A 25,284-nucleotide genomic window follows, 5' to 3' on the forward strand; every position below is an offset into this window, starting at 1 on the left:
AAAGTGACAGAGAGGTTATTGAAAATGAAAACATTTCGTTTGACAAATTAGTCGGTATTCTCGACACAGCAATTATAGGACTTGACCAGCGGAACTTTGTAACTAAACAAGAAATTATGTCTGTTTAATAGAATTAAAGAGAAAGTATTGTCACATGAAATGAAGCAACTTAAACAACTTACATTGAAAGAAATGTTTAATAAAGTAAATAAATATTAAGCTTTTTCTTTTTGTAAATTTTGATACCCTTTAGATCATAATTGTTCTTAATTTCATAAATTACGTTTCATATTTTTAATTTTGTAATTTCTGCATGCCATCTTACCAGATTTAAACTGATGATCTACAATCCGGAAAAATCGATAATCCAGAATCGACGAAGTCCTGACGAGTCCGGATTAACGACTTTTGACTGCATTTCATCTCGATGTACTCCGTCTTTGATATGAATGATATAAATCAAATTCCTCGTCATTATAAATACCATGAATACAAATCAAATAGTTTTCTGGTTGCAATTTTCTAATTTCGACTATGCGTAATGTATGCTTTACACATGCCCACGTTGAAAGAAATGTTTTTTTTTTTTTTTTTGTAAATTTTGATACCCTTTAGATCATAATTGCTCTTTATTTCATAAATTACAGTTTCATATTTTTAATTTTATAATTTCTGCATGCCATCTTACCAGATTTAAACTGATCATCTTTAATCTGGAAAAATCGCCAAAGTCTCGACAAGTCTGGATTAAAGACTTTTCACTGTATTATGTACAGCCATGAAGTCGTGTTGGATACATTACAATGTAATTTTCTATTCTGCATTACATCAGTTAACCTTAATACCCTGTTACAGATAAATTTTAGTATTCCTATAACAGTAAATTTGTGAAAACTATAAGAAAAATGCAAAATATTAGTTAAAATGATAAAGGTGGAGTCTAATTGAATTTAATAAGTTGGAAATATTGTCTGTCTTTCTACGAGTTAAAAAATAACTTCAAATAAGATTTCTTTTTTCAAATTTTTATGTTACAGGGCTCGTACACATTTCTGCACAAGGAAATAAAGTACTTTTAAGGACTTTTAAGGACCATTAATGAAAAAAATTAAGGACCTATGAGCAAATGGGAACTGAATAAATTTAATTAAAAATATTATATCTATGCCTGAACATGAGTAGGATGCATTATTAATAACCATAACTTGATTAACATAATTATTAATATTTTGAGAATAAAATTAATTTTATGAAATTTATCAAGTAGCATTAAATATTTTACACTCATAATAACTGGACATATCTGAAAGAAGATAAGTGACATTTTAGTTACGTTTTACTAAGAGTTAGCTTTTTTTTTTTTTTTTTTTAATGTCTCGTTTTGTGACATACTTGCTCAGTCTAGAGGTTTAGTAAATAGTAAGTAGAGTTTATGTCAAGCAGCATAAGTTAAAATGAGCATTAAAATCATAATCAGCATGATTCATAACAAAAGACTGGCTGTTGTCACCGCTCCTGCTCGTCTATAGAGAGACCTGCTAATCAGAACAAACCTGAAAGGCCTGTTGTAGGCACAGTTAGCAAGTTTTGAAAGTTAGCTGACCTCTGTCTGACGATGTTAGTGTCGTAGCTTCATAGAGTTTCAGGGGTTGTAACTCAGTTAATATACCTTAAGGTTCTATTAAGCCACTAAAGCATTAGAGGTGATAAGTTGTTTTGCATTAAGTCTCACTAGATGCAAAGAATAAGTTTCACATGAATTTTTATATTTTTGTGTTTTACCTTGTGACCACGGTAAAGGTTTAACACGTTGAGCCCGGCGCCGAATTGGCTGTCATTTCTGTTTAGCTGGCAGCGATCAGCCGGTGGCAATATTGCGATCAAGCGGTGCAATATTGCCGACTTAAATTATTCATAAATGATACAAAAAGGAAGGAGACGCACACATAAAGTCTGAAAAGTATTGTTCAAAATGTTATGATGACAATTCAAAACTATTTGGATGCAAGATAGCCAAAAATGTTACCATAATAGTTTTTTCGTATTGTAATATGCGTAAAGCTAAGTCGTATTTTTGTTTAGAATGTTTCAATAAATTTCATTAAAACTACATTTGATCACATTTCATTAAGACTATACTTATTTTTTAACTTTAATACTGTCGGTCCAGTGGACCGATGCCAGCCAAACGAAAATTCCAGTGCAGGTTACCAGGGGCTCAGTATGTTAACGAAAGGCGATAACTTGCTTTAATATAGAGAGATAATTTTTAAGAGAATGCATTTAGTTATAATTAAATTAGGTATTAGATAACCTTAGTCATTATGGATTTACATAGCCACTATTCAATTAAATTTATTTTTTAATAATATTTGTTAAAAAAACCCTATTAATATCACAATCTCATAAAATTTCACAGTTTAAAATACACCCAATTTATGACAATTGATTTTTATACAATATTAGGATAATTACACATTATGAGCTAAAAAACATAAAACTCAACAAAATAATTATGCGTCTTTTTAATTTGAAGGGTTGCCCAGACATTTTGGCTAATTTATATCGATTTCCTTCTCCTTAAGCATGTTTTCTAACAATTAGAAATTTGTCTCAATATGTAAAACAATGTTCTCATTAGTTTCTGCGTGTTTTATCTCCTAACTGCCAACCTCTCCACAATGAGGGTTTACTTGATCTGATAAAAGTTAAATAGTCCGAATCCCCTCCCCCACAACAGATGTGAAACAAATTATCACTATGTCTGAAAGTAACTATAAATCAGATAATAAATTTAAATAAAGGTTTAAATAAGCTTCTTATTAAAAAAGAACTTGGAACATATAGACCTGTTCTTATGCTAACAAAATCAATTACAGTTTGTGGTGATATAATCAAAATAGAAGAGTCAAATTCAAACTAAAAATATGGACTAGTGGTCAAAGACTATACAATTTAATTTCAATTTAATCTGGTTCAGTAACTCTATTGTCATAATAAACTCAAATGTCAGCAGCAGTAATGGAAAGACTAATAATTATAAATTATCAGAGAAGACAGAACTAATGCAGGGAGCAAGTGGAGGTCAGAAACACACTACTCTTACACTCCAAAAAACCTCAGTTTACAAACTGTCTAAGTGATTTGCATTCTAGTAAGGAAATAGAAATCGGAAATTATAGTACAGGCTGAAACTGAAAACTACTGGGTAATTTACATAATTTTTTAATAATAAATAAACTTTAAATAGTTACTAATTCTTAAATGCAAGCAACACAAAAATACCTTACACATAAAAAACATTTTTATTACTTACATCGTTTATGAAAACAAAATAAAAAATACAAAAAAAAGGGGGGCACTTTAATCGGTTTTCATACAAATATTATGAAGAGTGGCAGACTTTGCTTTCATTAAGAAAGAAACTTCATAATTTTGTTCATAGCAATTGCCACGTAGGCCTGCTTTCGCTAATAAAAGTTTTTCTAATGTGTCATCACTAATATTAGGTCTAAATTTAGTCCTCGTTTTCGCAACAACACTGAAAATCCTCTCACACTCCGCATTACTATGGGGAACTATCAAGATGGCCAACATAATTCTAGACAGTTAACTACATTTTAAAATTCCATCAGCACCTTTCAGTTTTCCAATTAAACTCCACTGGGTGTCAATCCTAGCTGATTTTATAACTTCATCCAAGTTTTCTAATTGTAGACTGCAATATATCAGTGGCAACATCAATATCATCATCTTTCATGATTAAATGAAGTAATACAGGAAATCTGTTCAAAAAGTACCTTATATCAGAAAAAGATGCATTTGCTAGAGCAGAAACATCAGCAACTTCATCGTTGACTGGAAATTTATGTAGTATGTAATCACATACTCGACAGAAGTAACTTCTAACATGAAGATAAAACTTATTTTTGTTTTCAAGCCTACCATTACCAAGTGCTAAGCAATAATCCAGAGGGACTGCATTTTGTTTTAAAGATTTAATAATTAGCTGTGCTATATTAAAGCCTGTCGAATGTCTTTCTAAAGTGGGGACAGAAAGTAAACTGCACTCAATTTCTGAAGACTCTGGATTAAAAAAAGAAACAAAAATTGGTTACAGTTTTGAATCTATATTATTGTTTCTATCCATAGAGAGGCAGAACGGAGTTATTTTAATGCAATTAATAACTCAAGATTTATTTTTCAAACGCATTTCTTTAACAATTGTACCTGTTTTGTCCTTGCTTGTGAGCATTTCTTAGCGATTTCACTATCGGGAAACATTTTTCTAAATAAAGCTGCAGCGTGATCCAATGCATGGAACGGCAGGTTGTGCTTCAGTAAAAAGGCAGAGAACAGACATTCTGCATTAATAACTTTTCGGTCCTTTGTTTCCGAAGAAAAATCCAATTTTTCGTTTTTTTTTTTTTTTTTTTTTTTTTTTTTCAAAACAACACATGTTGTCCTTGTGTTTTTGTGTATGCACGTGTTTGAGAACATCCGCCCTTCCACCATGCGAAATCGAAAAATCGCAATGACAGACGGTATACGTCGCATATACATTACATTTCCTTGAGGAAATAATGGAAGGAAAGTCAACTGTGTACAATTTTTGAAACGTACATGAGTATTTCACCTTTCTCACAGACATAACAAAAGATGATAATTTCTACTATTTCCTAAAGACACGTGTACTCACACAACTCAGGACAAGATGAATGAAATAACTAAAGTACATCCAAATAACAGCCTTGAGCTTGCTATGTGCTCATTGGTTATATATGTCAGATGACACGTAATGGAGCTCGATGCCCATTGGAGAACTGGAGAACGACGTTTCTGGATACGTATGCTCTCACTCACAAAGTAGAAATTCTTATCTGATTCGCAAGGTTTTGTTTTAGATATAATCTAGAGAAAATTCAGTTGCTTTCAGACGTCCAAAATCACTTTTTTTTTTCTTTTGTTCATATAACGAAGTATTAAGCCAAGTTCCATAAAAATCGTGAGAAATTTTAAGAATAAGAAAAAGTCGGGAGAAATATATTGTAAATCGGGTTGGCGGAAGAGCGGTCGAAAATCGGGAGAGTTGGCAACTCTGTTTGATGAATTATTTTCTTTCTTTTTACATATTTAGTTTCTTTTTTCAACATGTTTTCTTTACACTTTAAATTTTAGGGATTTAATTAGACTTCTGCTATTCTAAAAGACTAAATAAATTTAGAATGTATGGAAAACGCTGCTAATTTTATTTCTTTAGTAATACTAACATTCAGAAGAAATATGAAATACATAGGTAAGGTCCAGTCACAGAGCTGCTGTGGCATAATTTCTAGAATTTAGCACACTGAGCAACATAATCTAGAAATGGCAAAAACTTTTAGAAATTAGAGCAGGCATTGGAAGCAGAATTTAGAAAGGCACCAAGCAGCAGAATTTAGATCCACAGAGACTGTGTCAGGTGGCAAAATGCCTAGTGCCAGCTCTGTATATGATGCATTAAGACATATTAGATGAATCTTTTGAATTGTCAGTTTTCAATTTCTTTATTAATAAAAAAATTCCTTTCTATAATGCCTTTCCATATGATAAGTTTAGAAGTACTTTTGATATTGTTAGTCTCTAAAATGTAAGAAACTGTGTGTTACTACCATGGAGACATTTTTCATTTTATCACATTTTTTTGGAATCTTTTAGAATCGTGGATCTATAAATTTGCCTTAAAATCTTTCTAAACTTTTCATGCTTCAATGTCTAAAATCCTAAAGAAAAATTACCCCTACCAATTCTGTAACAGCAAAAAGCCAGAAATGTTTTTTAAAAAAAATCGGAGCAAAAAAGTGTGAAATTAGTTTTATAGAGAAAACTGATGCATTTTCTGAGAATTCTGATCATTCTGAGCAATGGAAAAAATTCTTACCATGAAAAAATTAAAAAGACATTTTAAATTAATTACATAGCTATAGCTTTTGCTAAAGACAGTTTTGTAAACTGTGCTTTATAGCATTATTCCTTTCTTATTTTTCAGATTAAAAAAATTGCATAATATGTGGCCAAAATGGAACTTTATAACATGGCAGTGAAAAATAAAAATGCTTTATTTTAATGTTATTTCTTAAATATAATTCCAATATTTACCATTATTTTAATGAAATTTATCAAGGTTAGAATGTTCTAAAAAAATCGTCAAAAAATTCCAGATCTCGGAATTAAAAATTTTCTATAGAAAACGATCTTAAAATTGCCAAAATGTTGATAATCACCAAATTTGGAACCGTTTAATAAAAGAATTCACATCCCCAAAAGCGGAAAGTTTTTTGAGAGCTCTTCATTACAAAAAATGAAATAATTTTGAAATGCTTATGTTTCACTTCTTGCTCAGAAACTTGAGTATCCCACCATTATTTATATTACAAATAGAAACAAATTACAACTCATGAACCCATTCAAAAAATAGCCATATTTGTCAGAGAATCGTCAAAAATATTCCTGCAAAATGCTAATTTACACCCAAAATGTCAGTCGTAAAAACAGACAGAAATTTCAGATGATTAAAATTAAGGACCTTCTGCCAATTTTGGCCAAAATTAAGGATTTTTAAGACCAAAAATCTATTCCAAAAAACTTAAGGACTTTTGAGGACTCTTAAGGACAGTGCGAACCCTTTGTTATTTGTTTATTTTCATTGTAATCTAATTTGTCATTTCTATTATTCTGAGCTTATAGCCCTCGTTACCACCCTCTTTATTTATCATAATTACTCACATATTCCATCCCCCTTTTCACTAATATATATTATGTATTTCAAAGGACTTATCAATTTCAGCAATACTCTTTTTACCTAAACATATACTTTGGTATTTGTGTGTACGTTATACGTTATTACCGTAAGTCAGTTTCTAAATAATATGCTAAAAAATTAAGAAGAGGGGAAATATACAAATAAATTGTGGTATTTAGTGGTATTTAAGTCTGTTTCTAATACTTATACTAGAATGCAAAAATTACCAAATACTATTAGCTTATATTCTATTTTAAACTGAAAAGCTCCTTTGCACCCAAATTGTTAGACTCTCAGAACTGGTACTTTGACATCACTTCTATTCCTCATAAACAGTTCAGCTGCATGGAGTTGTCTCAGTTTCTGCCAAGTCTAATGTAAAACATGATTAGCTTCTTTTAAATATATCCTTCTTATTCCACTAGGTAGATTTCTTTCGTAATTTGCCTTAATTGAGTCATCCTGCTAATTAAGAATTTATTAAAGTTAATAAGTTCAGCTATAATTTGGTAATTACTATCAGAAATAAAAATTTATAATTTTTACTGACATTGTTTCACTTAAATTATTGTGTGTTTAATTCCTTTTAAATATAGTAAGCAAATGCATTATTAATCTGCGGGCTGTTTTTTTAGAAAATTTGTTAATGATTTATACCCTATTAATATTGCTAAAATTTTTGTGATTTTTACATAAATGAGCTTTTTAAAGTAGCTGCATCAAATGGTAGAGGAAGAAACTTCATGTGGATCATAAATTAATATTACATGAGAATTTTTCACTTATTTAAAAAAGAAAATATTTAAGACATAATTGAATTTTTTCATTGGATTATTTGCAAAGTTTACAGCAAATATTTCCTGCAAGTGAAATGACAATTTTTATTTTGCAAGGACAGGAAATCTACATAGTGAAAGTAGTAACCCTATTTTGAGATGTTAAAAAAGGAAGATGAGAAAGTTTTGAACTTGAATTGATTTTTGAAGGAAGACTTCAAGCATTTAGTCTTGCTGTTATTCTACAGGGCATTTTTACAATAATTTATAATTTTATTGCTATTCAACTTTCTGTTTGTTTTCTTATTTTGCTGAGAATGCTCAATGTAGACATAAAATATTTTATATTGAAAACTGATACGCCATTGTTATCTTAAGTATATATTGTTAGTAGATCATAATTTTAGATTTATCTGATTTTTTAAAGCAGAATGCTATGTACATAGGGAGAAAATTTGGATTGATTTATTTAATTATGGCAAAACAATCAAGGGCTATTTGCCTAAGTGGAGTGATACCTTTGCGGAGGACTTTCAGGGTTCGTTTAGCCACATTTTAGTTAAAAAAATAAGCACCTATAAGCACTTTTCAAACACATTTTAAGAAAAAAAAAAAGCACCTATCTAATTACATTATACACAACTGCATAACCTTAAAAGAAAAATTAAGACTTGCAACTTAAAATATGAGAAATTCAGTATTTATTAAGAGACAATGAGCATTACCATGGAAAAGAAATACATTCTTTTTTCTTTTTAAATTTTAAATAACAGTTCAATTTACAGAACTAGTTTACAATGAGAGAAAAGAAAACTATACAGAACTAAATTATATTACAAGATTTAATGATGAAATTTCAGTTCAAAAAACAGAAAATAAATAATAATAAGCCATATTTATTATATTCGCTTGGCACCTTAAAATAAATACAATTTATTTTTCCACTTATATTAATATTTAAATAATTTAACTTAAATCATAATTCTGAACATTTTCTAAATTTTCATTGTATAACAAAAAAGAGGAACTTTTCTGAAATCAGAAAACCGGAAATTGCTTTAGCAATAAAAGCTTAACTAACCGGCATACTCGGAAATTGCCGAACATCTGAAAATTCTGAATAGCCGAGCATAACTAAGTGGAAGGTTGCGGGGGTAGATTGTAGCCGTTTTTTAGATTTTCCGCTAAATAATGCTTTTGACATTTCAATATGTGCATCATATAAAAAATAGTCCAATGGAACTGAAAAATAATCTGCTTAGGAAGCACAGCAAAACTCTTTTATCTCTGCGAAATATCACAAACGTTACTATGCAATACATGCGCTTTAATTCTTCCGCATGTGATATTATATTATGCAATCGCAATCAACAGCTGCCAGTATTTGGAGAATAAATAACTAAATTAAAGGAAAATGCCCCTTTAATTTAACGTCTGCTTCATCTGGGGTTTTCACTGTCAAGTACCCATATGGCATATTTATCATTGAGCAGGACACACTGTGCTTAGCACGATATCCCTGCCATTAAAGAGATTTACCAATCTGGGGTGTTTTTCATTTTAATTTTGAACAGACTGTGTTCAATTCCCAAAATAGAATCATTCTTCGCTTGGGTTGGTAGGCCACAGAGCTTATAGTCCTATTCAACCCAGATTGAAAAGTGACAACAACAACAAAAAAAAAAAAGTCTGTTGCTTCCTTTGCTGCGAACTGTAACGGTTTCAATATTTGAGGTTTTGTGGAGAAAGGGGAAAATCCCCAACTTCCGTACTGTATAATGCATTGCCCCGCCCCCCAAAAAGAAATTATTTTGACTATTCGATTACTGTCACTTTATTTATGCCTTTCCGAATATTATTCCTTATACAACTATTCTGTGTTGAAACACACTTACCCATTTTTGAAGTTTATCTATACTTCAGCAGTTACTGCAAATATATTATAAATGTTTACATATCCTCATAATACAAGCATACCGATCATAATAAACGCGAATATAAACTGACCACGCAGAGCGAGAATGTAAATTATTAAAATCTTGATATAAATTCAAACATGTGTAGAACGTGTGGGTGCAAAAGAATACGGAATGTAGCGGAATTTTCTACCGCTTTTGCAATTCTTAGACCAATAGAACGACGTGCACCTGTCTGTACTCGTGTGCACCAAAGGTTATGTTAATGCAGAGAAAGGGCAAAAAGCTATTTCTGGGAGTATGATTCACCATCTGACGTTCCATATAAGGAAGAAAAGTTGTTTATTTAATTTCGGCTTTGGTACGGGGAAAAAATGAAACAAAAAAAAAAAAAAAAAAAAGAGCAGTAAAAGCAAAAAATAAGCACTAAAAAACCCCCCCCCAAAAAAAAACACCAAAAAAAGTCTTTTAGAGAAAAAGTACACACCTATAAGGGTTTTTATATTTTATTTTCAAATATAAGGACTTATAAGCACTTGTAAGGACCACTATGAACCCTGACTTTTTAAGGGAAACTGGCTTGCATGCGTGGGGAAAACTCACAAAAATGATCATGCAGCAAGCCTGTTCACCAGGATTTGAACCCCGGACAAAACTACCAGTGTTCAGCAACTTTATCACTTGGCCATCCATAGACATACAAGGGGAGAACAACGGTTCAAAACAGAAGGATTTCTAAAGAGGTAAGTATTTTATCAAAGATGGTACTGGCTTCTTTAATTTTATTGATTGTTTGCTCTTGGATCAAATTCCTAGTATGCTGCCATTTTTAAAATGCCCATAGTCTTCTGCACATTAGCTTGATGAAAAATTAATTACCAATGAGCTTACAAATCAACGAGTTCATGACTTTTCAGTGGGGGTTACGAACAATGAAAGTACCAGATGATGATGATGATGATGGAAGTACCACATGGAGATGTGTTATTCAGGAAAAGGGTACAAACAATAATGCTATACAATTTATTGTTTAAAATTAAGGTGAAATTGACAATGGGAAGCAAAGTTAATAATTCCCTGTAATATTAAATGTAATTAACACAATTTTATAAAAACCAGAATTATTAACTTCTATAATTAAGACACAATAACACGCCGAATAAATACTAATTCAGAAGTCAAACAACAAAAATCAGCGTTAATTTACAAAATTTTCACAGGACTAGTTTCGATGGTTTTACCGAACCATCATCTTCAGCTGCAAAACCGCAAATGAACAAGATAGGAAATAATGTTTAGATACGATAAGAAAGCCTGGACAAGAATAAGCAAGTGGCGCCATCTGTTGGCGAAACCAGAACTAAAACATAATTTCTCTAAAAGTCGAAGGCAAATTTCGATTGGAATTAGGATCGTTAACTAGAACAGAAAGATTTTTATGAATGTGAAATGCCTCTAGAAAATCCAGTTCTCCAATGGAAGATATTTTTTGAATAATTTTGGCAGCAGAAAAATTGAAAGTGTGATTTTCGGACCAACAATGTTGAGCAACAGAAGACTTCTGTGTTTCCTTTTTTCTAACATATGCCTCATGTTCTTTGACGCGAAATTTTAAGGCTCTCTTAGTTTGGCCAATGTAAATTAAACCGCACTGGCAAGGAATCCTATAAATACCCCAGGAATTCATATCCGGAATGGGGTCCTTGAGTATAGAAGTTGGAATTTTATTGATGGGAGAGTAAACAACCCGAAAGTTAAATTTCTGCAAAATATGTGCAACTTTATAGCTAATTGATGGAAAGAAGGGAATGACAACAGAATTTTTATAATCTCCTAAAATAAGAGTGTGGCTTTTAGTGTGTTGAGATGAGAATTTTTTAACTGCTTGATTAATAATGTTGGGTGAAAAGCCCCTGTCAATAGCTATTGCTTTTAAATAATTTAGTTCTTCATCAAGGGCTAGTTTGGAGGAGCAAACTTGAAGAGCACGGAAAACATAGGAATAAAATGAAGCTAACTTTTGTTTAGTCGGATGACATGATTTAAAGTGTGGTGGAAGGCAAACCGATGAAGGTTTACGGTAAACTGTAGTACTGAAGTTGGATGTGTTACGTGTGACCAGAATGTCGAGAAACGGAAGAGAATTGCAAGTCTCAAGTTCAAAAGTGAACTGAATAGCAGGATCAATAGAATTCATTGTTGAAAGAACTCTATTGAAATCATCTTTATTACCTTCAAACAGGGTCAAAGTATCATCTACGTAGCGGAACCATGCCGGGAAGTTTAAAGTTTCAAACAATTTTGATTCATAATAATGCATGTAGATATCAGCCAGGATGGGACTGAGGGGGCTTCCCATGGCTAATCCCTCAGTTTGCTTGTAATATTTATTTTGGAAAACAAAATGTGTTTGTTTCAAACAGAGTTGAGTGAGAGAAATTAGCTCATCAATTTCGATGCAAGAGAAATGAAATTCGCGAAGTCTGGTTTCTAGACATCTTAATGCACCCTCCACTGGGACATTGGTGAATAATGATTTTACATCAAAAGAAACCATGAGTAAATTACGAGGAGAAATATTTTTAACCTTTTTTACAAACTCTATTGAATTTTGTATGGTGTAAATGTTATTGTCTAATAGAGTGGAAAATCTAGAAACTAAATATTTAGCTAATGGATACGAGGCAGTACCTAAATTTGATACAATAGGGCGGAAAGGAATACCACTTTTATGAACTTCTGAATTATTAACTTCTTTCGGTAAATGTGACCCTCATAATCTTTCCTTTTTTTTTTTTTTTTTTTTTTTTTTTTTTTGTGATTCATCTGAAAATGTTTGCATCTTTTAGTGAGAGTTCTCCCCGACTGTTTATAGCACACTGCAAACATAACAAACTTTCAGTCCTCTAGGTTCAACTGTACTTCCATGTACATTTACTGTTTTTTATTTCTTTTTAAACCATGAGTTTTATATCTTAGCCACTACATGTAACATACCGAGATACTTCCAAATGTTCTTTGCTACCAATTCCTTAGTCTCATTTTATGATTCAAATATACTTACAAATTATTATCTCTTTTTACTCACATGTAAATGAACAGCAGAATTAATGTGCTTTTAATGTCTTGATTGCTTCTTGTTTCATTGGTGGAAGCAGACAGGTAACATATGGATGCTAAAGAAAAATTCCACTTTCGGATCAAAATCCAAAATTCCAGATGAATGGGAAGAAGCATTATTTGATCTCAAGCATTCTAAATCCTACTGTTTTTCAATATCAACTACATTTACATGCAAGGTAAACAAATAAATAATTTGGTATTTATTTACCCTACATTTTTCTTCAAAAAATGAAAATTAAAAAATGTTTAAACAAAGATATATAAACAAATGCTGAAGTTAAATAATTATACTAAAAATATACTTTAATTTTTTAACTAATATAAAACGTCTGGTATTGTAATTAGCTTAGTAAAAGCTGAAGTAGCTAGTAGCTTAGTAAAAGCTTTTAAGAGCTTTAATTCACTTTATAAATTAGAATATACACATTTTTGTTCATAAAAAATAAAGGTTATGTTTTTTCAATACTGCTGTCAAAGTTACTGCACAATTTAGAAAAATGACAAAATATTCTATAGTTTATACACAAGTCTTATTTTTACAGTTGTACGAAGCAATTTATAATGATGTAACTTACATTTAGGCCAAACAATCTGAGGACTAACTTAAATTTCAATATCTACCAAAAATATTATAATAAAGTTAATGGAAAAATAAAATAAAACTTACTTCACAAAAACACACACCATCATAACAATCACCATGGCCTGAACACCCATTGGTACAAGTTACATTGAAATTAGCCATTGTAGTCCACATAAGAGAAAGAGAAACAACTGAAGAAACTTCATCAGGAGGCTGAGTACAATTAGACATTATTAGTTGTCAGACTGCTATTTTCTCTCGTACTTCTTCAGTCTAACATTGAGAATTTCCTACAATACATGAAAGAAATATTATTTCAGAACATTTCAATACAAAATGCCCAAAATCCTTAAATATTCAAACCATGTTCTTATGTGTACTTAAAAATAAACAAAGACAACTGAAAAGCCTTATAACTAAAATGCAGAAAAATGCAGTATTAAATTTCTGAGCAAAAATGGCTCTATTGATCTACCTGTCAGGTGCTATATTTACACTGCACGTATTTCTATGATTTATACAAGGATTACTTTACTGTTTATTTTTATAACCTGATTACATATTGCTCATTTCATGATAATGAAGATAATTTTCAGATCATTAACTTTTTGAAAGCAAATGAACAGGAGTCCTGACCTGAACCAAACAGGGTAAATTTTACTCTAAACATTATCCATACACAAATACAGTACAAAATCCGGAACATGGATGTCCAATATCTGGAATGGTCTAACCACCAGATTTCCAGACTGTTATTTAAGAGTTCTTTTCCCTTATAAAGTTTAGGAATGGAATATAACAGTCAAAAAAAGAGAGAGTGCCAAAAAATTAGTATTCTGCCAAGTGAGATTCCTATATGCCACTTTCAAACACCCGCTAGCTAAGAGAATTGTAACACTGTCAATGAGAACACATTGACTGATGTTTTACTGGCACACGCCATGACCATCCATCCTTTCAGCTTCTGAGTGGTTGTAGTGGGTTGTGTTGTGGGTAGTATTAAGCGCTTTCATATCTGACCTGAACAATAAGTGAAGCCTCAAGAGATATTTGTTTGCAGTGGGACATACTTTCCTCTACTGGTTTAGAAGCAAGCAAGGGAGAAAGAATTAAGATTCTGAGGAAATCTGAGTTGTTTTTACACAGCAAACTAAACTCTTCCTTAACTATCTATTTTGATACAACTTACCATTTTTGCAGGCAATAACTATTGCCACTGTCTTTAAAATTATAGTTTGAAATTTCAATCATATTGAAAAGAATTTCTAAATCTGGAAGTGCTGCAGGATGCAGACAAGGAAAGCATATTTTGATGTCAACCAAGCAATAATTGGAACAGCTAAGGGGGGGGGGAGAATTTGAAAGCGTTCAGATTTTATATTATGCCCAAAGAGGTGTTTTTAAACGTTCTGCGTGTTAACTATTATTATTGTATTTACTTATTAAATATCATTACTTATTAAATTTACTTATTAAATATCATGTTCTTCACACTTAAACCATAAAATTCAATTCAACAGCAACAAAATTAATAGCCTTTCTGGGCAAATTGCCTCTTTGGGCTTAAAAAAAAAAAAAAAAAAAAAAAAAAAAAATGGATAAAGACATATCCTTTTCAAAACTATGTGAGTATTACTGGAAAAACAGAAAAAAGAACATTTTGAATTTTTTATGGATTCTAACACTCTACTCACAATGAACAGGAAAAAAAAAATAAATAAAAGTGATGATCATGACAAAGTGGTAATAGAAAGGATGAGACAGTCACAGCCACAGCATGTCATTGATGGGTCCACTGCTAATGACTCAAGACAAAATACTTCATAAGGAAATGAACTTAAAAATTGAGTGCACATATTTGACAAATAGGTTAACTAAATTTTAAAATCACCAATATTACTTTTTTTATACATGTATTTTCAGTCATCAATTCTTATCTCTTGGACACATAAAAAATCTCTGAACCAGCTTAGCTTGGTTTGGAGGCATTTAGGGAAGAGCTTCTCTAAAATGTGAAATCATTTATGGTAAATCTTAAGTAGTCTCTAATTTCTTTTTCCTTTCCTCATTTGTTTTTCGGTTGATGATTGTTATTAATCCCTTAATACAGTGTCTTCTTTGATTTGTTTTATCTCTTCTTATTTTATTATTCAATATAGTACAAAGTAAAAAATTCAGACCACCAGCCACCCCCACCCAAAAAAAATAAATAAAAAGGAAAGCCATAAAAAGCGATTCCCTCCTCCCAACTGAGATTCCTGCATGTCACTTTCACACATCTGTTGGCTAGAGAATCACACCGTTGTTAGTGACAACTCGCTGACTTCCATCATATTGATATTGGCTGCAATCACAATTTTGGCCCTTGAGTGGTTGTGGGGGCTAGCATTTTTCTATCTGACCTAAACAATAATTGAAGTTCCACATGCCATCTTACTAGATTTAAACTCATAAACTAAAATCTGAAAATTTCCCAAACTCAGAATCACCGAAATACCAGTGATTACGGGTCTCGAACTTTGTACTGTACATTAACTAAGGTTACTTAAGAAGTTTTAAGATATTCAGAGTTCATGACAGTTGATAGATATCATCATATTCCTTTAATTTACATCATACTATACATCACACGTTGCAGACTCGAAAACACTTTCAACCAGATGCCTACGAGATGGGGACACTCACAATCCTGAGAAAGCCCTGTCGCCGAGTAGGAAACTTATGTTTTATAAAAAAAGGGGAGGGGGCAAGATCCAGAGTATACCATAAAAAATTAACATTATGTTTGGGAAATAAAGCCATTTCTTATGTTACATTCTTTAGATGGCTTCCTTGTATCTATGGCATAACTCCTGGGAAAATACCAAATGTGAAAGCCATCCATTTGCCTAAGCAAAAAATGCTGCTTACTGTAGAAACTCCACTGAAGATTACTCATACTCAAATATCCATGAGATGGTCAAGGATAATCATAATCCTGTTAAAGCCATGTCACTGAATAGGAAACCCTTTCAGACATTAATGTTATATAGTTTTTAAAAAAGATAGCTACAAAAATTTTAATTATGTTTGCAGTATAAAACCCCTTCCTTTATTATGATATTTAGATGGTTCACTTATTTTAAAGTGGAGATCTGGGAAGATGGCAAACATGAAGGCTATCCATTCACTTTAACAACCTCCCCCCCAAAAAAAATTGAAAATCTTGAGACTGAAGATTATTTTTTCAACAATGTGCATATTGAGGATGACCTACGGACCAGATCGAGAATCATAAACTCAGGCTTAGACTGATCCTCCAAGTAGGCATCCTATCTTCTCGATTACAAGGAAAAATTCAATGACTGATGCAAATTTACATTAAAAAACACAATAATGGCCAAACTTGTTGTACAGTACAAAGTCCGAGATCTGGATTGATCTAAAATCTGGACCTCAGAAACACCAAAAACTTTTTTTGTAATGCTTTATGCATGCACATTTGATTTTCCCCCCCTCTTAATAAATCATAAGGAGAGTCCCGATTCTTAATTTCACTTCAGCACTGAAAAAATACCTTGTTATTGAAAAAACAATCACGAATTTGTGAATAAAGCAACTTAAAACAATCATAATTTTTAGCATAAATTTGTGTGATCAGTAATTTGGCTCTGTAGCTGCATATCTGCTTGGCATACATCTCAAACTGAAACATTCTATATAGAAACATCCTGGATTTTAACCTAATAATGTTTTATATCCCCGACACCAAACCTGGCAAATCATTATTTATTACATTTTGCTTTTATCACCTCATGTTTATCAACTCGTGACAACTTGAGTAATAACTCGCTCAACTATGTCTAAACATTTTTTTATATCAGTAATTGAATAACAAAGAATATAGTAACTTTTCATGTTGACATTACGCTTGGCGATGATTACAGAGTTAAGTTAAATGTGCTAAGAAATGTTGACAAGAAAAAATTTAACAAAAACTTCTGCAGCCCGGTGCAGATGGCCATACTGGGCTGCAGAATTTAGGGAGGAGATTTTTTTTTTTTTTTTTTTTTTTTAAATTTAGAAGCATCAAACAACAAAATTAAAGGACGGCAAATTTTTAGAATTTAGGGAAAGCACTGGGACACAAAATTTAGGGGTAGAAAAATTTAGAACTTAGGAAGGCTTAGGACCCAAAGAGACTGTATCAAGCAATAAGATATCTACTGCCGGCCCTCGATGAGTGAGATATATAACAAGCAGGCTTAGTGATGAAAACAAGACTAAAGTTAGTGGAACAATTTGTCTTTTGTCGCCAATCTCATGATACATAGCCCCTATTGTATACAGAATGTTATTAAGTTAGGCTGAAAATATACTTTACTGATTCCAAGAAATTTTAGTTAATATAGCAGATTGCACTGTTCCTTAACCGTTTGACGGGCAAGGAAGTGTCACACGTCCCACATTTTTTATCTCCCAGATGTAAGCTGCAAAATTCCATTTAAAATACATACAATTATGCCTTTTAGTTTTCTAACTGTATAACAGATGACCACACAAGTATTCTTTCATGGAAATGATGTAAAACAAAAATTCTTTGCAGGTCTAATTTTGAAGCATTTTTTTTCTCTTAATGTCTCATGCAAAGAATATTTTTAACTGAAAGTTACCTTTTCTAATAAAAATTATTATTTGAATTCATATATAATGGTTGAAATTAAAAGGTGGGGAAAATACGTCCCACAGTGCATGTAGGAAAGGCTGCTACTAGATGGCAGCACCATTCAAATATTTTAATTCAAGTATGTTCATTTCATATATAGATAATGCAAATTTATATTTTTTAATAAATTGCAGTAATGTTAAAACTTGAAAAAGATTTACTACTTTTTCCGAAAGAAATGAAAATATAAACCTGTACAGTACAAAGTCCGAAATCCAGATGTCCATTATCTGGAATGATCTAAAATTTGAACCTCAAAACCACCAACGTTTTTTCATAGGCTTTATGCATGCGCATTTGATTCTCCCCTCCATGCTTGATAAAACATCTGGAGAGTCCCGATTCCAAATTTCATCTTGACATTAAATACCTTGTTAGTGAAGAAACAATTTTAGCATAAATTTGTATGATCAGTAATTTGTCTCAGTTGCTGCATATCTGCTTGGCACTCATCTCAAACCGAAACATTCTACATAGATAAATCGTTGATCTGACAACAACCTGGTGAATCATTGGTTAATCTTTGGATTATGGTAACTTGGCGATTTTTTGGCGACCAACCCTGTTACAGCAACCTGCTAGTTTTTGTTTGGATGCCATTTTGTTTTCACGAAGTAAAGGCATTTTTTTTTTTTTTTTACTCAACAATTTTTTCCAACAATCTGCTAGCCGAATTACGCTTATGGAACTTTTATGGAACAAAAGTGCTTAATCATGACGAAGATTAGGTGCAAAATTGGGACAAAGTGCAGAATCGCCCACTGCTTGTCGCATTTTTACAAATTGCACCATGTATATTACGAATTGCACTATCATCCATGTAAACATAGTCCTATTTTCACTTAAAAAAATCCCAGAATTGCACAAAAATGGCCTTGTGCACACTCTTGACTACATCCATGTACACTGCTAAAATCCTAGCTAGTAACCTTTATCGCCTTACCAAAATGTTGCCAAACTACCTGTTACCATATTCCAATGATTAGCCAAATCATTATCTATTACACTTTCCTTTCATCACAGCATGTTTATCAAAACATGACAACTTGACTCGTGTAGCGATGCCTAAAAAATTTTTTTGATGTTAGTAATTGAATAATAAAGGAGTACCGTAACCTTTTATGTTGATATTATACTTGGCGATGATTACAGATTAAGTTAAATGCACTAAAAAATGTTGACAAGGAAAAATTTGCCAAAAATTTCTTTCCATACGCTAAAAATAGATTTTGTTGATGATACTCATAGACCTAAAAATTACATTTAGAGCTATTTGAATTCAGAATAATTGATATGTTATTCACATAAACCCAGAACCATTGCTAGGGCTCGTACGGCCGCACCGAGTCACAGAATTTAAGACCCAACTCGTATAATGATTTTCATCAGAGACTGTATCAGGCGGCCTTCAATATGGGTTAAGTGTATGAGGGAATTTATTTATTCAGAACTCTGAAAAGCCTTAAGCATGTGCAAGAAATAGACATAAGTATAATAAATAACTAAACTAATACAATTCAGGCTTAATTGTCTCAGTGTGCTATAGAAGCAAGATAAAATTTAAGGGAACAATTTGGCATTAGTCATGATGCATAGCCAAATATGTATAGTGAACAAAGCTAAATTTGATGATGATAGCCGCGAATTTTAAAGGTTTCCGGATATCGAAAAAGAAAGGTGAAATTTTCCAATTAACGGATTTTGTACAGAAATGTGGAGAAGCGGTAATAAATGAAGATGATATAAAAGAAGTTTTACATTGCAATAAAAATGCTTTTCAATCATGAATCGATTAATGAATGGCGAAATCGGTTAATCTTTGGATTATGGTAACTTGGCGATTTTTTGGCGAAAATTTGGCGACCAACACTGCTACAGCAACCTGCTAGTTTTTGTTTGGACTCCATTTTGTTTTCACGAAGTAAAGGCATTTTTTTTTTTCCAACAATCTGCTAGCCGAATTATGCTTATGCTAGAACTTTTATGGAACAAAAGTGCTTAATCATGACGAAAATTAGGTGCAAAATTGGGAGAAAGTGCAGAATCGCAAACTGCTTGCCACGTTTTTAAGAATTGCACATACACAGTAACCATGTACACGTCGACCTATTTTCACTTAAAAAAAAATCTCAGAATTGCACAAAAATGGCATTGCGCACACTCTTGACTTTATCCATGTACATAGCTAGTAACGTTTATCGCCTTACCAAAATGTCGCCAAACTACCTGTTACCATATTCCAAAGATTAGCCGCGAAATCTGTGGTATGGTTCTAGATTCAGAAAATACCGCTACTAATGTTGAAGCAAGTGACAGAGAAGTTACCGAAAATGAAAAACTTTCAATTGACAAGTTAGTCGGAATTCCCGACACAGCAATTCCAGTACCTGAACAATGTAAAGAAATTATGTCTGTCTACATAATTAAAGTGAAAGTATTAGCACAAGAAACGAAGCAACTTAAATCACTTACATTGGAAGAAACGTTTAATAAGGTAAATTAATAAATACTAAGCTTTTTTTTTTTTTTGTAAATTTTGATAACCTTTAGTACTTCATTATTTCATAAATCCTGATTGCATATTTTTAATTTTATAATTTCTACATGTCACCTTACTAGATTTAAACCGATGATCTAATATCCAAAAAATCCCAAATCCGGAATCGCTAAAGTCCTGATGAGTCCGGATTTCGGACTTTGTACTGTATTCTATTGCTGCCGTATATGCAGCATTAAAATTAGCAAATGACATTCAAAAGCAGACAGCATGTGATGAGAGAGAAATATCCCACAATCCCATTAACTCCAGTTATTTAAAAAAAAAAAAAAAAAAAAGTTAGGTTGCCAAAATTACAGATCGACAGAAAAAAGGGAACTACTCTGATATGCGCCGTCAAGTCGCCAATTTTCTCGCCAAACATTTTTGGCGAGCCATATTACTATCTAAATTTTTTGTCTACATTTCGAACTTTTAGACTAAAATGTCTGCAAAAACCACATTTTGAAACACAATTTAAGCTAAAAAATCCAAAACAAAAACAAAAAATTTAGATAGCAAAAACGTAAAGTTTCTAACCAAAAATATTTGCCAAGAATCCATGTACACAGCGATATGTTTTAACTTTAAAAAAATCTACGAATTGCACAATCTAGGCAAAAAACACGAACTACGCACACCTTGCTTTAAGAAATTAACATAACAACAATATTAATCTTTGGATTATGGTAACTTGGCAACCAACCCTGCTACAGCCCCCTACTAGTTTTTGTTTGGATGCCACTTAGTTTTCCGAAAGTAAAGGCATTTTTTTTATTTTTTTATTTTTTATACTCAACATTTTTTTCCGACAATCTGCTAGCCGAATTACACTTATGCTAGAACTTTTATGGAACAAAAGTGCTTAATCATGACGAAGATTAGGTGCGAAATTGGGAGAAAGGGCAGAATCGCAAACTGCTTTCCGTGTTTTTAAGAATTGCACATACACGGTATCCATGTACACATCGACTTATTTTCACTTAAAAAAACAACAATAACGACAGAAATTCATACTAAAAAAACAATGAACATAACATTCTACAAAATAAGAATGAGAATAAAATGCACTTACCATGAATTAATGCTTTTTCGAACAGCAGAAATACCAATTTCATACCGCCTTTAACATGCCGCCACGTAATCACTATTGTATTTATATGACAGCCAGACACACTATCCAGAAAATTCATACTATGGTTCACAAATAAATAAAATCACAAATTCCTACTTCTATCATGCACAGCCACTAAAAATAATCTCCCAGACCCTCTTTCCACACCTCCAAATACCCACTGTCCCTCAACGGGATGAACACGATATTTCCTTTTGCTGAACTTAAATTCAACAAATTCCACCATTTTATCTTTTCCCCCCTATCTTCTCAGACACAGAACATGACGCGAACCAACGAGCTCCAGCGAAAGATTTTTTAACGTCAAAAGGATTACCATACAACACACAATCATGCCAAAAGTTAGTGCAGAATACATATCGCCACATTTGGTGAAATTAGGGCGTATATCAGAGTTGTACCGAAAAAGGTTAGGTTATCCAAAATAAAATCATTATCCAACAACAAAACTGGCCAATTTGACATGTTTTTTTATACTTCACTTTATAAAGTGCCTTCGGTACTTACGTATTATCACAACCAGGTTGGCGCGATTTGCAAGTTTGAGTAAAAAAGTATGAATGGAAAGAAAATGTACATTTATTAATTACAGATAATTTTTAATACAGTTTTTATATTATTTTGTTTTAAAATATAAAATAGCAATTAAACCCTTCCGGTTTCGAATTTGAATAAGTTGCAGAATTATTTTTTCGGCGGAAATCTTTTGGCTATTGCTTTTAGCACTGATTGAAAACCGTCTTCGCCATTAACAGCTTAAGCTTAGCGCCATATAAATTCGATAAGGTATGAGTCAAGATGATGACGGGCTGTTCCTCTCTGTCTTTTGTTGCGCCATTTGGTTGAGCCCCACATGCACTGTACATGTTGTGTGTGAACGCCCGTGTTGGGATCCACAAAGTTATATTTGTGATTAACAGTTCCATGCAGAAATCCAGCATTTTCGAACTCACTTGTATTGTATCATTTCCAGCAATCCGAATAAATGATGCTTCCTTCCTTGATATTTTCGCAAATTTTTCCATGAGGGTAACGGCGCTTCTGTTAGGTACAGTAACCAAAAAAGTCTCTTTCTTTTCTCTGCAAATTCCGCCGAAAACCCATTGCTGTGGTAGTACACGCCCAGTGTTATTTTTTCTGGTTGATCTTTATATTATGGTAACTTGGCGATTTCTTGGTGAAAATTTGGCGACCAACTCTGCTACAGCAACCCTCTATTTTTTTTTTTTTTTCCGCTGCCATTTTGTCTTCACTAAGTAAAGACATGTTTCTTTTCTTTTTATTTACTGAACACTTTTTCCAACAATCTACTAGCCAAATTACACTTATACTAGAAATTTTATCTAACAAAACTGCTTAATCATGACAAATATTCACTGCAAAATTGGGGAAAAAGTGCACAATCACAAACTCCTTGCGCGTTTTTCACAATAACACATACACATAAACCATGTACACGTCAACTTATTTTTACTTAAAAAAACATCCCAGAATTGCACAAAAATGGCATTGCGCTCACTCTTCACTATATCCATGTGTACTGCGTTTTTCTCATAAATTAGAAAAATTTCACGAAAATGCATGACAATTTTCTGAATCTTTAAACCCGATAAAAAGAACATATATGAAATTACCTTATCGCGAAAAAGTATATACCCTTTCCAAATATGAACATTTCTACGTATAAAATAAATAAAATATCTAAAAACTTTTACCTCTAAATTATCTATTGTATTGTAAACGTCACTAACGAATTCATACCGCAAACATTACAAATACTTAGTGTCAAATATTTAAATTATTTCCATGCACGTTTACTTCAACTAAAACGTATACCAAATTCCTACAAACATAAAATTCACAAAATAACTATGTTAATGTTAATCTCCCCTCTATATTGCTATATTCTCTAGAACAATAAACCTCTGTAAAATGATTTTTTCAATCTAAATTTCAGTGTTATTTTCTCCCTTTATAATAATATTTTGATTTTCAAATGCTTTTTTTAGTCCAAAGGGATTTGAATCCCGAAGGACTATTAGTTTCGTTTTGGCATTTTGCGTCGGACTCATAAATGTCGGTTCACTTTTCAAACTGTTGCCACAAAATGTTAGAGTCCTGCATTATATCTGAAGAAATTAAATAATGAAAAATCTGCATAAATGTATGTATATTTCTCGTATTGTGATAAAACAACGGTACATAGAGTCATCGAATTTTGAATAACGTAATTCTCCAACGAATATGAGCATGTGGAAGACCAAATTTGAAATTTGAAATTTGTTTTATGATCGATTTCCTATTTTTTAAAACTTTGACGAATTTTTGATTAACAAACTCAAGGATTTCAAAGCGAGCAATGGCAACGTTGTGCAGAAAAAACATTTTTATCTCCAGCGTGTGAGTCTCTGTATCAGAAATTCTAAAGATATGCTCGTTTTAAAACTATTTTGCAATATTCCTGTTGCACTGGATCTTATGGTTTAAGTGCGAGGAACATGATATTTAATAAAGAAAGGTAACACACAAAATGTTAAAAAACGCCCCTTTGGACGTAATTTAAAATCTGAAACACTTCAGATTTTTTTTTTTTTTTCGTTTTCTTTTGTTATTTTTTCCGTCTATTAACACTCATTGTGGATATTCAACTTATCCCTGAATAAATAGCTATTGTTCAGATTTCAAAACAGATGAAGACCACCCCTTTTGGGAATTGGAGTGGGTGAGGGGGGTGAAGTATAAATGTATGCCTAGTCTCATTTCCCAGTAAGCTTTGGAATTCTGATAAGGTTTATGGACATCTAGACCTGTCTGGTCACCTTGTCACAGAACAAGTGCCCTTTGTTAGAGGGACAGGGGGAGATGGAGGCGGGGTGTTGTTAAGTGACGTACTGAAAAGTGAGTTCAAAGGTTGTTTTATAGTCTTTAACGATTTTGAGTTCTACGCGAAACATTTGGTTTAAACTTTTCTTTCTTTCATGCGATATTGTTCCCTAAGATGGCAGGGCGAAAGCAACTATCTTTTCGAGATAAACTGAACATTATCAATGATATTGATGAGAGAATGAAGCAGATTGATGCGGCTAAGAAACATGGACTATCGCAATCTACAGTTGCAACATTCCTATAGAAGAGAAAGCAAATCGAAGATGCTGTAACTTCAAATGAAATTAACCTAGAGCGAAAACGACTGAAAGTTGCGACAAATGAAAACACTGATGCTGCTGTTTTAAAATGGTTTCAAGAGATGAGAGCAACAAATGTCCCAATAAATGGACCTTTATTATGTGCAAAAGCACGGAAATTTGCAGTAATGCTAGGGAACGAAACTTTCAAAGCTAGCAATGGTTGGTTAATGCGTTTCCGAGATCGTCATGGAATAACTTTCCAAGAAGTTCACGGGGAGAAAAAGTCAGCCCCAATAAACGACGCAAATGAATGGCGGCAAAACAAGATGAAAGAAATCTTAGAAAAGTATGCTCCAGAAGACATTTATAATGCAGATGAAGCTGGGCTGTTTTTCCAACTCCTACCTGATTGAACATTGGCATTCAAGGGTGAAAAGTGTTATGGAGGGAAGAAATCAAAGCGAGACTGACTGTTCTTCTGTGTACAAATAGCACAGGAACGCATAGAATACAACCTCTCGTCATTGGTAAATCATTGAAGCCAAGGTGCTTTAAGAACGTGAAAAGTCTTCCCGTGGAGTATAAAGCAAATAAGAAGGCT

At 32.4% G+C, this 25,284-nt stretch overlaps 1 protein-coding gene across 2 annotated transcripts in view; it reads right to left on the reverse strand.

The window, feature by feature from the left end:
• LOC118190718 (uncharacterized) overlaps positions 1-25,284 on the reverse strand; it is an 83,572-nt gene that overhangs the window by 55,114 nt on the left and 3,174 nt on the right. For both annotated transcript variants that reach the window (XM_085807347.1, XM_085807345.1), the window contains exon 2: positions 13,264-13,469. In XM_085807347.1, coding sequence (XP_085663473.1) covers positions 13,264-13,410 — 147 coding nt within the window. In that variant the 5' untranslated portion in view covers positions 13,411-13,469. The remainder of the gene's footprint in view (positions 1-13,263; positions 13,470-25,284) is intronic.

This window comes from Stegodyphus dumicola, chromosome X1 (assembly GCF_044657685.1).
Source record: "Stegodyphus dumicola isolate Sdum_Otavi_A_Nest chromosome X1, ASM4465768v1".
Classification (NCBI taxonomy): Eukaryota; Metazoa; Arthropoda; class Arachnida; order Araneae; family Eresidae; genus Stegodyphus; species Stegodyphus dumicola.